The following is a 13,595-nucleotide window of genomic DNA, read 5'->3' on the forward strand; positions in this document are numbered from 1 at the left end:
AAATAATTTGTCTCTTTTCTTTTATCATTTTGTGTCTTTTTGGTCATTTTGTCTTTTTTTTTGTGTCTTTCTTAAGTAATTTAGGGTTTTTTTCCTGTAATTTTGTGTCTTTTTTTGGTCATTTTGATTCTGCATCCAGCAGCCCCCAGGTAATTTAAGTTTGACACCCCTGCCCTAAAGCCTGTTTATGTAACAATAACCGAATCTTGATTGGAGATAAAATGGTTAACTGACACTATGGAAAATGCTGGAATCCTATATGTCTTGGATTTATTCAATAACAATAAAAAAACAGCTCTTGAGTTTCAGTTAAGTATACCCTTTCATGTAACCAATACTGGAAGTATGTCCAAATGCATAGTACTTCACCCTCTTTATTTGAAATATTGCTAACACCATCATGTAGAGGTACTGCTACCAAAATGTATAATTTATTGCAGGAACAATGGGAGATTGACATATATTTGAATAATATTAACCCTTTATCAGGCAAAGAACTATATTTGGTAACTTCAGGTAATATTTAGAGAAAAAAGTTGCAAATTTACTAGATTAAAGTGGCAAATCTACAAGAAAAAAAGTCGCAGATTTAAGAGATTTAAAGTGGTGAATCTGCGTGAAAAAAGTCGCAGATTTACGAGAAAAAAGTGGGAAAAAGCAACTTTTTTCTCCCAGATTTACCACTTTAAATCTCATAAATCCATGCATTTCTTCTCGTAGATTTGCCACTTTAATCTCGTAAACTTTTTTCTCGTATGTTTTTTTACACTTTCTGGCAGTATGTAATATTCTCCAATATTCTCTAGGGTTGAAATTTGGGATTTGCAAGTATTTCAATGAGTGCCCTATTAAGGGTTAATGATAATTTCCCTAAAAATCATATTTTAACTGTCTGTGATTTTTTTTTTTACCTTATATGGTAAAATTCTTATTGACTGCAGGGTTCTAATTTATTATTATTCCATAGCCTTGATGTTATTATTCTAGAATGGACAGCATTCTGAAGCCTTTAGGAGTCTCACATCTGTCAGCTCACTTTTGCGAAGACCTTCGATAAAACAGCCAGATATAGAAGAGCTTTCCAAATATTTTCAGTTATTTAGATAATTATCAAGACCTGCAGACATGTTTTCTTGCTTTTGTAGACGACAGAAGGTATGAACTTAATTTTCTTGTGTCTAAACTGTTGTGTTATGAGATGATTATTACTGAATTTTGACATTATTCATGTTTTTTGATAATTCAATTTAATATTTGTGTGTGAAGCAGCTGATTATGTGTCTGGCATATTTGCTAATGTACGGTTTTGTATATTTTTAACAGAGAAACTGTCAAGATGACGTGGAAGTTAGAGACGAGCCATGCTCCGGCCCACAAAAGAGGTAAGATAATGACTTCATATTAATATTCTTGTTATTCATTTGTATATATTTTATTGTATATGGTATCATGTATGTTGTTTTTTATCAATTTGTGTGTCTTTTTGTGTGATAATTCTATAAATATTTTCCTAAATGTAAAACTTTTAACCCTCTGGAGTCCATCTATTTTTTGAAAATAAACATGTTTTACTGACAGTAATAACTTTATTTATATATGATATGTAGACAAGCTGAGAAAGCCAGTTGAAAGTTCAATCATAGGAGCTTCCACAGTGTGACATTTATGTTTCTAGACCATTTTTAAAATGTGAATTTTCTTTCTACAATGAAAACTATTACTATTTTTAATTTATATGACTTTTTTGCAGTTTTATTAGGGCCACGGGGCAATTGCACCAAGCACTACTGTTATACTGTGGATTTTTTCTTCTTCCTCTTCCGGACGCAATTTGGTCCCGCTACTAGTCCTACAACTTGAAGAGTTGCAGGACAAATTATATATCAAAACTTGCGGTTTGATTGCGATCGGTGTGCTATACGGAATACGAATTGTTCGCGAAGTAAGTTGCGAAAAACTGCCCAAAATTTTGCATTGGAGATTTTTAAACGTCTACCTTTCCGGCATAATTTCAGCTAGAGACTCCATTTAAACTTTAAACAGTAGACACAAGTCTTGTGTATCGGTGTATTAATCCACGTTGCGATAGGTCACATAGTTTTTTATCAATCCCTGTTCAATGACCATGATCATTTTTGGAGAAATTCTGAGATTATAATGGGTGTGTATTGCACGGAATGTTCGTATCACAGTGTGATACGAACATTCCGTGTGTAGAGGGAGAGAAAAAATTGTCAAAAAATAAATTTGAAAACTGCGCTCCAGGCCGCAAATTCCACTCTACAGAAATAATTTCTACATAGAAACGTAGGAAAATTTGTCTTCTCACTCACAATCCTCTGGTAAAGCTGTCAGAGTTATAGTTTGGGCGTACGACGCACAGATGTGCCACCAACACCACCAACAGCCTCATTGGCTCCCATATTAAAAACGCAGGAAGATTTCTGAAAATTCCTTCTTGCATAAGAAGTTGACAAATTTGAACCAAAATCTCCTGGACTTCAGAGGTTTAAATGAATTATTATCGTGATTATTGTCTCTCCTCAACATTTCCACAAGGATGTCCACTTCTGAAAGACGTTGAGAGCATTGTGAACGCAGTACACATTTGACTAATTATCTGGATTTCTTTATTACAGTGTCATTATTGAAAAGGAGCCAAAGCAACACACTGTGGTCCCCGACACCAAAAAGTCCTGGTGGCGTAGGTTGTTCTGTCGTAAGAAGGTATGTTTGTCTTGCAACATAATCACTGACCAAACTGGTGCAGTCATTTGTGTCACTCAGCTGTATTTAACTGGTTTTATGTTTTTTTTTAATACCAAACAAGCAGCAGACTCCTGTGGAAGATGTGAAAGACGACGCACAGACTACATCTACTGCCACAGAAATAAGGTATGATATTATTTTACTGTTGTTGTTGCAATTTTAGTTAATTAGGGCCACGGGGCAATTGTGGATTTTTTCTTCTTCCTCTTCCGGACACAATTTCGTCCCGCTACTAGTCCTACAACTCGAAGAGTTGCAGGACAAATTATACATCAAAACGTGCGTTTTGATCGTATCGGTGTGGTATTACTTTTCTCTACGGATTACGAATTTTTGATAACTGCCCAAAATTTAGCATTGAAGTGAATGGGACGGCCGGGAAAAAATGAGCAAAACAGAACAATAATTGGAGATTTCAGATCGCTCTTTTGTGGTTACAAAACTAACTTAAATTATAGTGAAAATGTCCTTCGTTTTCGTCTTTGTCAACTTTTTTCATACGTAAACCTTTTTGGTTGATATGAAATTACTTATTGAATCTGGCACCCAACAAATACCCCATTACAAAACAACTAAAACTAAAAAAAGTGACGAATTTATGAGAAAAAAGTGACGAATTCACGAGAAAAAAGTGACAAATTGACAAGAAAAAAGTGACAAATTGACAAGAAAAAAGTGACAAATTGACAAGAAAAACTAAAATAAAACTAAGCATTTTCCAAAAAATAAAAACTAATTAAAACTAGCAAACTCACTCTAAAAACTAATTAAAACTAACTGAATTTGAAAACAAAATTGACAACGAAATCAAAACTAAAACTAATGAAAAATCCAAAACTATTATAACCTTGTTTCTTTCATGTTCACCTTCATTGTCCTCATAACTGTGAGTGGACCATTTAGTAGAATAACCATCTTTCTTCCCTTTTATCAGCAGTATCAACACCAGCGAGGAGTCTCAGCATGAAGATGGTGTCCAGGAGGTTTCATCCGCCCCTGAAACTTCAGCCTCAGCTGCAACTGAGGATGAAGAAGAAGACATGGAGTTGTTGTCTTCTTCTATGTGTTTTTTTTCTTTAATCAGCAGCATCGACGCTGACGAGGAGTCCGAGGAAGGAGCTGGTGTCCCTGAAGATGAAGAAGCAGCTAGTGCTAACCCCAGCATCCAGTCTGAAGATGGTGAAGCTGTGGAGAAGGCTTCATCCTCCGCTGACATTCTGGTCTCAACTGAGGATAAAGACGTACCAGAAGACACAGAGTTGTTGTCTTCTGCCCCAGAAGATAAGTATATGTCCTTTTCTTGTATTAGCAGCACCAACAAGGAGTCTGAGGAAGAAGCTGGTGTTCAGGAGGCTTCACCCACCGCTGAAGATGAAGAAGCAACCAGTGCTAACACCACCATTGAGCCTGATCACGATGAGCCTGTTGAGAAGGCTTCCAGTTGGCTTCGCTGGCTGGTGCCTCGCCGTAAGGTATGTACCACCAAATGTTGCTTACCAAACCGCTGCAATTAACAACAAGACACGACCTGTGACACTAGGATTGGTCAGGGCCAGTGGTGTTGTCTACGTCAGTAGTTCTCAACCTTTTTGAGTCACGACCCCCAATTTAACATCCATGTTGTCCGCAACCCCCGCTCACTGAACAGAATCTCGCGTGAGTGATATTCTCAATACCTTTAAATTATTCCTTGACCCAGAAAATGCATATTTTGACACCAAGATTGACCTTTTATGTGGATTGGAAGATATATTGGTTCTCATAGACTTTATATGGGTGCCATCTCCTATCCACAATCTTGATGAAGTGGCTCCTACCAAAAATTTAAACCTATGGTGATAGAGAGCATGTGGAAAATATTTGGTACTTTTGTCCGGCGTGTCCCCTTTCTTCTTAAATCTGGTCCTAAGCCGCCTGACTACTAGCAAAACATAACCTTTGGAAGTTGTTTATCAGCTGAATATTTCACTTAACCACTCGCAAATTGTTGGTATCATGAGACCACGTATAACTATAAGTTAACCCTTACCGTTACCAATTAGTTTTACTAACTGACCAATCGATCAACAGCCTTAACCATTTTCCCAACACTCCAAACAGAATTGAACAAAACATTTGTCAATCAATCCCATGACTTCCTCCCATCCAGCTTTAAATCCTGCCGCCGTACACTTTTTATTGTTAACGTTAAGCCACAAGGACCTTGTAAGGCACTGCCCTGAGCCATTATAGCACCGTAGGAAGGGTCTTGTTGTGAACTGCAGTGGGATCCATAATAATGTGATCCTGTAACATATTCATTCTGCATGCTGTGTATTATGTGCTCTTATTTGTTGTGTTAAACTTTTCTTTTTGTTCTGACAACCAACAGAAACAGAAGGTGGAGACAGAACCTCCATCTGAGACAGCAGAGATGGACACAGATTGCACTGAGGCCCAGCCATTTATCATTCACAGTAAAAAACTCAACCCAATAGGTCAGGGTGGGAGTATAGATGTTGAAACTCTCAACGCCGATATATATAGAAAAGTGTTCCTTCGGCAAAAGAATTTGTTGCAGGAAAAAACCTCAGCCAGCACAGACGTCATTCCCAGAGAGGAGCTGGTCTGCCTCGGGTAAGAACAGTACAAAGAGACTCACATACACACTGAATTCTCATATTTTGTTCATATAAAGTTATTTTAGTTTAACCCATAAGAACCCATGGTGACACCTGTCTATCAAACTGGTGTGGTGGTCATGTGACTTTGACAAGAAGTGACTTCTCCAAAATGTGGCTGTGACTGGAAACAGAAATGTAAAAAAAGTAGCTAATTTCAAAAAGTTTATTTTTGCCCGTCGCCAAATACTGTTAAATTGAAAGAGCTCCAAACTCCCGTCCCATGGCAGGTGGATCAGGGACATTATGTTTCACCTTAAGTTGGAAAAGATTAAATTCACCCTGAGAGGTAATAAGGACAAGTTTAATAAGGTCTGGATGCCTTTTCTGACTTATTTCGATAAACTGACTGATGTAACAAACTGGGATTAGTAGAGGATATTGTTACATATGTAGGTGAAAACTGGTAACTCAAACCATTGCTGTCTTTTTTTTTTCTCTCCCCCATTTTATTTTATTTTAGCAGTCCATTCAGCTGTTACTTTTTAAAAAATTATTTTTTTCCCCTATCTTCCTTATTAAACTACTTTCTGCCAATGTATGCCAATAAAAAGTTTTTTTTTTTTTTTAAGTTTATTTTTAGTGATTTTTAGTTATTTTTAGGCTAAATTTAAACCCATCTATACAACAATAAGGAGAAGAGAAAGAAAGAAAGAAAAGAGAAAAAAGGATTATACAATTATAATACAAAGGATAAAAAGAAAAACATTGCAACCAAATCCAAAATAACTACTTAGACTATAACACTTTAAGAATGGGTACAGCTCTGGTTTGCTTTAAGCCAACACTTAGTGTTTTTTGTGAATGTTTCAAGATTAGTCATTGATTTTATTTCAGTTGGTAATGTATTCCAGATGTTACAACCTTTAAGTGAGAGAGCTGACTGTCCAAAAGTGGTTCTACGGAGTTGAATCCTGCAGTTTCCCTCCACTGTGTTTCTTGTTACTAAGAAGATGATGGGTTAAGTTAGGGTTAGGTTATGTTGAGCTCCAGTCTGACTTTGATCTTGTTGTGTTAAAGGTTCCCCAACCTGGCGCAGACCTGCTACATGAACTCCACCCTGCAAGGCCTCCTGACGCTGAGACCTTTTGTTCACGACATCATCAAGCAGAAGAAGGTGTGGATGTCTCACCCCGGATCTAAAGTCCTCAGGTACAGCACCTCCTCACACACTCTCACTCTTTAGTTTGCTTTCTAGCTTTGCAGGTCATCATTATGTGACAATAACTAATGAAGTATATCTTTTGTCTTTGTTTTTTCAGACGGTTTGTAGATGTGGGACACAGCCACTTTAACAGCAACAAGAGAGAGGCAAAAAGTGTCCTGGCTGCTTTTAAAGACGCTGTCGCTGAGTTTAACTCAGAGTTTAAGGACCATCAGCAGAAAGTAAGTGTAATGACCCCTCTGAAGAGACAGGACACAATTTATACATTTTACATTCTCATGTACTCATTAATACACAACACTACACCAGAATAACCTGACTGAGAATGTACACACACAGTATTTCTCTCAGACTTTTAACATGCGAGCACACAGTGGAGCCACAGGTGGCTAGTTAGCTTAGCTACAGCTACTCGACAATGCTACACCAGCGACACACAACAAAAGATACAAAATAACACTTCCGACGACTGTCTGCTTTACGTCCGGGCACTCATGAATTATGAACAAAATTTACCTACAACCACATTGCACAATTACCGTGTTTTTGGTACCTGAAGAGGGAAATGTAAGTGAAGAGACAGGACACGGTTGAACCCTTTGCTAGCTTCATTACAAGTGAAGCATCGAGCAGCGAGGGCTCCCTCTTCAGGCCTGTAGGCAAAAGTAATCAATCACCGAAAACACATCCTCTTAACATCACTGTGCACTGTTATTAGGGTTGTCAAAAGTATCGATACTCAAAAAAAGTATCGATACTAAAACGTTGTATCCGGATTCAAAAGTATCGATGAAAAGTGTTATTTTCTCTCTTGAAGTCCCAGAATGAAGCAGAGAAAAGTCGACTTATCAAGCTTTCCTAATATTGTGCACAGCATCCAAAATATTGTTGTAATTGTTATTGTTTATTGTATTTATTTATTTTTTGCACTACCTCAGACCTGAAGCTTGTTATCATAGTTGCAGTTTCTTTTTGCACAACTGTTTTTTATTATAAATATTTAACCTGTGGTTCTGTTCATTTTTACATGTTGCATTTTTCTTGTTGTTAAAAATATTTCCGTTAAATTTTGGAGTATCGGTATCGAGTTGAACATCTTAGTATCGTGACAACCCTAACTGTTTTGAAGTTTTTTTCCCCATTGAACATGTATTTTAACGCATTTTAATCCATTTTAACCCATGAACACATAGTTTTAATACCTTAAATGAATTCATGAGTTTTTAACCCTTTTTTTTTAAATATAATTTTACCAACATATTTATTATATTTATTCTGTGTCTTTAACCACACATGAAATCATACTATCACATAAGTTCTGCAACTTGAACACTTTTAAAATGTCCATCTTCCATCTTTAATTGTTTTCTTTGTTTCTGTGCAGGATGCCCATGAGTTCCTCAGCTCCTTGTTGAATCAGATGAAGTCTCTGAACTTTGACCTGCAGGAATCAGCAGTTAACATGGGCTTCAGATACACCTGCCCTGTTGATGCTCACATCACCTTCCAGATGTTGAGCACCAGGACCTGCAAAGGGTATGAACACACAGCCACACTTATATTCACAGTGCATTTTTTCTTCTTCAAGGAAAGGTTTTGGAAGAAAACCTCTCAACCAAAGTGTATAATCTGTGCTATATTTTCATTTCAATTGTCTCTTTATTCTATAGATGCGGTAAACAATCCATGAGGGAGGAGGATTATATCAACCTGTCGCTAGACCTGGTGCATGGCGGCTCAGTAAACCAGTGTCTAAAGGACTACCTTAAAGTAAGCAAGACACCCATTTTGTGTCTTTTTTTGGGTCATTTTGTGTCTTTTTTTAGCAATGCTGTGTCTTCTGTGGGGTTTTTTGGTCATTTTGTGTCTTTTTTTTGTCATTTTGTGTCTTTTTTGGTCATTTTGTGTCTTTTGGTCATTTTGTGCACATAAAATGTGATATTGAATTTTTTTTTCCTTTCAAAACACTATCATGCTCAATAAAGAATTCTAAATGTTGCAAATGTGAACAAAGGTTGCAAATATAACATTTTAAATGTGTTATGTCCCCCTGCAGGTGAACCAGTTGGAGTATCGGTGTGAGTGTGGTGCAGAGCAGTCAACGCAGCGGCCGTCCTTCTTGACCCTGCCAAAGTGAGTATTACCGTCCACCATAGACATCTTATATATTATTATATATCATTTTAAAACATCTTCAAATGAATACACAACAGGCAAAGCAGTTTCACTTTCTTTTGTCTTCATCTATCAGTGTGTGATCTGACCCCTTTCCCTCCATCTCTTCCTCTCCCTTTGTCAACAGTGTACTGATCCTGCAGCTGAAGAGATTCAGCTTCACCAAAACCTACGACCTGGTGAAGGTGCAGAGCCCCGTTGTTTTATCAAGAGAGCTGCTGGTGAATCCAGAATCTAGCGTTGCCGAACAGGTAAGACTACTGAGAAGTTTCTTTTAGAAAAAACAGGGAGAAATCATCCTTTAAAATGTCCAGTCCCTGTAGTCAAAGTGTCTGCATGTGTGGCTAATTGTTGGTATCTCTTTGTTTTTTTCTAGACAACAACTCGCTACTCTCTGGTGAGCATCGTCAGCCATTTAGGATCCACAGCCAACTCTGGTAAGTGTTTGGTTGCAAACACACATTAGTCTAGACAGGATTGTCCAAAAAGTGAAAGTGAGGAGCATTTATGGGTACAAGTTAGGAACCGGCCTACTTTACTTATTTCAAGGGTGCTGAATAAAAAAAAAATGGTTCCCAAGCGAAATTTAGAGTTTTTGACCTTCTCATTTGCATATCAAAATGGCGGCCAAATTGCCCATCTTGCTCAGTTGTTGGACCATTTTCCCCATTTTTTTGTGAGTAGGAATTCAAAGATGAGGAAATTAAGTTTCTAGATCTATAGTCTAGGGTCAGAGCAAGGATATAGTGGAGGCTCAGTGTCTTTTATATGTATATTTATATATATGCAAAATACAAACTTTTAAAGGTGAAATTAAGCATTATTTGTGTCATTTTTTAAGGCCGACATAAATATTCAATCATTTTTAAATGTTCCAGTTGGTATTTTGCATATATATATATATATATATATGTAGACACTGAGCCTCCACTATATCCTTGCTCTGACCCTAGACCCTAGATCCAGAAACTTAATTTCCTCATCTTGATTGCCTACTTACAAAAAAACTAAGGGGAAATGGTCCAACGACTGTGCAAGATGGGCAATTTGGCGGCCATTTGATATACAAATTAGAAGGTCAAAAACTCAAAATTTCGCTTGGGAACCATTTTTTTTGGACTCAGCACCCTTGAAATATGTAAAGTAGGCCGGTTCCTGACTTGTACCCATAAATGCTCCTCACTTCTTATAGGAGGCCTTTTTTCTGAAATCCGTCTAGACCAGTCGTTCTCAACCTTTTTGAGCCGACCCCAAGGTTGAGAATAGCTGCTCTCGACTACATGTTCAAAATTAGTCAAATTTTATCATTTACAAATCGACTTCCCCTCCAGCTGTATAACAACGTGTCCCCTCCTCTTCTCTCAGGACATTATATTTGTGACGGAGCCTACAGACCGGGAGATAATAAAGACCGATGGCTAACTTACAACGACAAACACGTCAGTGAGACGACCGGCGCGTCTGTCTGCCACAATCGCCAACAAACAGCCTACCTGCTGTTCTACGTGAAGCAGGTAAGACAACAGCTCTTCTCTATGGACAGAAATATGTGTCTTTGAAGAAGCGGATAGACACACACACTAGGGTTGTCAAAAGTAATCGGTACTCAAAAAAGTATCGATACTAAACGTTGTATCATTTTCAAAAGTATCGATACCCCCCAAACTTTTGTTTCAAACTGACCTATTACTGATGTTATCGTAGCATTAATGTTAGCCGTGTTATTATTAGCCATTAGCCGCAGCTAGCAATTAAAGGCTGACGTCACTTCCTGCTACTTATGTCGTTTGTGAGTAAAATGGGCGGTTTTAGCAATGTTTGAAAGAAACTGATAACTTTAGTTAGCTAGCTAGTTAGCTAGCTAGATAGCTAGCTAACATTTTCATATTTTTTCTGTTGCTTAGATAATACCAAAGAGCTGCTTTTGGAACACCAAAAAAACTAAAATCAGCCATTCTGGCTAATTTATTAACTTTAACCCATTTAATCACACCATATTTCTTAGTTATAAGGCTCTGAAAATGTAATTAATGATGTATCAATGTATGTCAAGCAAATATTGAAACAATAAAGGGTCTCAATGAATTATGTGCAGAGTATATATGTATATATATGGCACCCTCACTTGAAGTGGCCCTCAGTACAACTACATGCATTTGAGCATGAAATCTTAAAAGTGCAGTGTAAAAATGCACAACATTACTTCTTGCAATTAATGTTGGTCTGCCGTTATTGTACTGGAAAAAATGTAAAAAAAACGGATAGACACACACACTAGGGTTGTCAAAAGTAATCGGTACTCAAAAAAGTATCGATACTAAACGTTGTATCCGGATACGATTCTCATTTTCAAAAGTATCGATACCGCCCAAACTTTCGTTTCAAACTGACCTATTACTGATGTTATCGTAGCATTAATGTTAGCCGTGTTATTATTAGCCATTAGCCGCAGCTAGCAATTAAAGGCTGACGTCACGTTAATGATTATAAACAACGTAAATAAATAAATAAATAAATCAGGCACGTAGTATGCCCATATTACGTGAATTGACACAGTGTCAGTATACACAAGCATAGAGTTAATACGTTTATATTAATGTTGGTGACTGAAAAGTGTTATTTTCTGAATGAAGCAGAGAAAAGTCGACTTATTAAACTTGACTAATATTGTGCACAGCATACAACCTCAAAATATTGTTCTAATTGTTTATTGTATTTATTTATTTTTTGCACTACCTCAGACCTGAAGCTTGTTATCATAGTTGCAGTTTCTTTTTGCACAACTGTTTTTTATTATAAATATTTAACCTGTGGTTCTGTTCATTTTTACATGTTGCATTTTTCTTGTTAATAATTTTGGGGTCTTTGTTTTTATCCTGGTGGTATCGGAAATGTAATCGAGTATCGAATATTTTCCTGAGTATCGGTATCGAGTTGAAAATTTTAGTATCGTGACAACCCTAACACACACACACACACACACACACATTCACGATCACAGAGGAGATAAATGAGCAACATGGTATTAATAAAATGTGTGTTTTTTTGTCTTCTCAGCAGTAGAAAAGAATCATCGTTGGAGGACCAAAATTCAAACAGTGTTTTGTATATTTTATATATATCTTTTTTTTTATATGTGTATTTCTATATTTATGTGTTTATTGGTCTATAGTTTTATGTATATACATATATTTATTTTTATATGTGTATATTTATATGTGTTTTTTCTTCTCTGTCTCTCTCTTGAGGTAAGTATTGTTTTTTTAGCTATTGTTGTTGTTTTCTCATGTCATTTAATGCTTTTATTTTATTGTTCTCTCTCTCTCCCCCCATCTCCCCTCTCACATTCTCTCTACGTATTTTTCTCTATTGATCTGTTGCTCTCCCTGAGGTTTCTCCTCGTTTTTATCACCTGTTAAAGGGTTTTTTGAGGAGTTTTTCCTGGTCCACTGTGACGTCAAAGGACAGAAGGTGTTGTACCCTGCACAGTCTGGAAAAAAAGTTTCTTTCTTTCTTTCTTTCTTTCTTTCTTTCCTTCCTTCCTTCCTTTCTTTCTTTCTTTCTTTCTTTCTTTCTGGTAGAGGGATCCCTCTTCTGTGGGTCTCCCTGAGGTTTCTCCTCGTTTTTATCACCCGTTAAAGGGTTTTTTGAGGAGTTTTTCCTGGTCCACTGTGAGGGTCAAAGGACAGAAGGTGTTGTACTCTGCACAGTCTGGAAAAAAACATTTCTTTCTTTCTTTCTTTCTTTCTTTCTTTCTTTCTGTCTCCTATTCTTTAAAAACGACATCCATGGCATATCTGTCCGTCCTGTGAGGGATCCCTCTTCTAGTGCTCTCCCTGAGGTTTCTCCTCCTTTTCATCACCCGTTAAAGGGTTTTTTGAGGAGTTTTTCCTGGTCCACTGTGAGGGTCAAAGGACAGAAGGTGTTGTACTCTGCACAGTCTGGAAAAAAAGTTTCTTTCTTTCTTTCTTTCTTCCTTTCTTTCTTTCTTTCAAAAACGACATCCATTGCACATCTGTCCGTCCTGTGAGGGATCCCTCTTCTGTTGCTCTCCCTGAGGTTTCTCCTCTTTTTTATCACCCATTAAAGGGTTTTTTGAGGAGTTTTTCCTGGTCCACTGTGACGTCAAAGGACAGAAGGTGTCTGTAAAAACATGTGTTTCCATCAAGCCAATTTCATGCAAATCCTCTAAATTCGCACTGAAAACTGTTCATGGGAACACCACTGTTCTTCTTGTTCTTTTCTTTCTTTCTTTCTTTCTTTCTCTCAAACAACATCCAAAAAAAATTGTGAAAAATAAAAATATGGATAAAAAACTATGGATTTTAATAATTTAATTAATACAAGTTAGCTAATTTCAAATATTTAGCTAAAAGTAGTTGAAATGGTTAGCTAAAACTATCAGATAAACAATTGAAATGGTTAGCTAAAACTATCAGATAAACAGTTGAAATGGTTCGCTAAAACTATCAGATAAACAGTTGAAATGGTTAGCTAAAACTATCAGATAAACAGTTGAAATGGTTAGCTAAAACTATCAGATAAACAGTTGAAATGGTTAGCTAAAACTATCAGATAAACAGTTGAAATGGTTAGCTAAAACTATCAGATAAACAGTTGAAATGGTTAGCTAAAACTATCAGATAAACAGTTGAAATGGTTCGCTAAAACTATCAGATAAACAGTTGAAATGGTTAGCTAAAACTATCAGATAAACAGTTGAAATGGTTAGCTAAAACTACAGTTGAAAATGTTAGCTAAAAGTAATGGAAAAACAGCTGAACTGATTCGCTTGAAGTAACGGATAAACAGTTAAAATGATTAGC

At 36.8% G+C, this 13,595-nt stretch overlaps 1 protein-coding gene across 6 annotated transcripts; it reads left to right on the forward strand.

Moving 5' to 3' along the window:
• Nucleotides 1-1,064: 1,064 nt before the first annotated feature.
• Nucleotides 1,065-12,740, forward strand: LOC131974111 (ubiquitin carboxyl-terminal hydrolase 29-like). 6 transcript variants are annotated; one of them, XR_009394627.1, is made up of 16 exons: nt 1,066-1,155; nt 1,324-1,382; nt 2,640-2,727; nt 2,831-2,895; nt 3,704-4,241; nt 5,141-5,385; nt 6,450-6,581; nt 6,692-6,815; nt 7,979-8,130; nt 8,265-8,364; nt 8,651-8,727; nt 8,897-9,020; nt 9,146-9,206; nt 10,135-10,283; nt 11,827-12,160; nt 12,381-12,740. XR_009394627.1 is itself a non-coding variant. In XM_059336262.1 (15 exons), the coding sequence occupies exons 1-15, from the start codon at nt 1,126-1,128 to the stop codon at nt 11,830-11,832; spliced, it is 1,950 nt and encodes a 649-aa protein (XP_059192245.1). In that variant the 5' UTR covers nt 1,066-1,125; the 3' UTR covers nt 11,833-12,740. The 6 variants fall into 6 exon arrangements, 5 of the variants coding, with proteins under 5 accessions (XP_059192241.1, XP_059192243.1, XP_059192245.1 ...); XM_059336262.1 differs by having other exon boundaries at nt 11,827-12,740; XM_059336263.1 differs by having other exon boundaries at nt 11,830-12,740.
• Nucleotides 12,741-13,595: the final 855 nt, after the last annotated feature.

This window comes from Centropristis striata, chromosome 7 (assembly GCF_030273125.1).
Source record: "Centropristis striata isolate RG_2023a ecotype Rhode Island chromosome 7, C.striata_1.0, whole genome shotgun sequence".
Lineage (NCBI taxonomy): Eukaryota > Metazoa > Chordata > Actinopteri > Perciformes > Serranidae > Centropristis > Centropristis striata.

Coding starts and splice junctions, on each gene's coding strand:
- LOC131974111 (XM_059336258.1), top strand. CDS start 1,126: ATGTTTTCTTGCTTTTGTAGACGACAGAAG. Junction 6,582..6,691: donor CCCGGATCTAAAGTCCTCAG/GTACAGCACCTC, acceptor TTGTTTTTTCAG/ACGGTTTGTAGATGTGGGAC. Junction 8,728..8,896: donor TCCTTCTTGACCCTGCCAAA/GTGAGTATTACC, acceptor CTTTGTCAACAG/TGTACTGATCCTGCAGCTGA.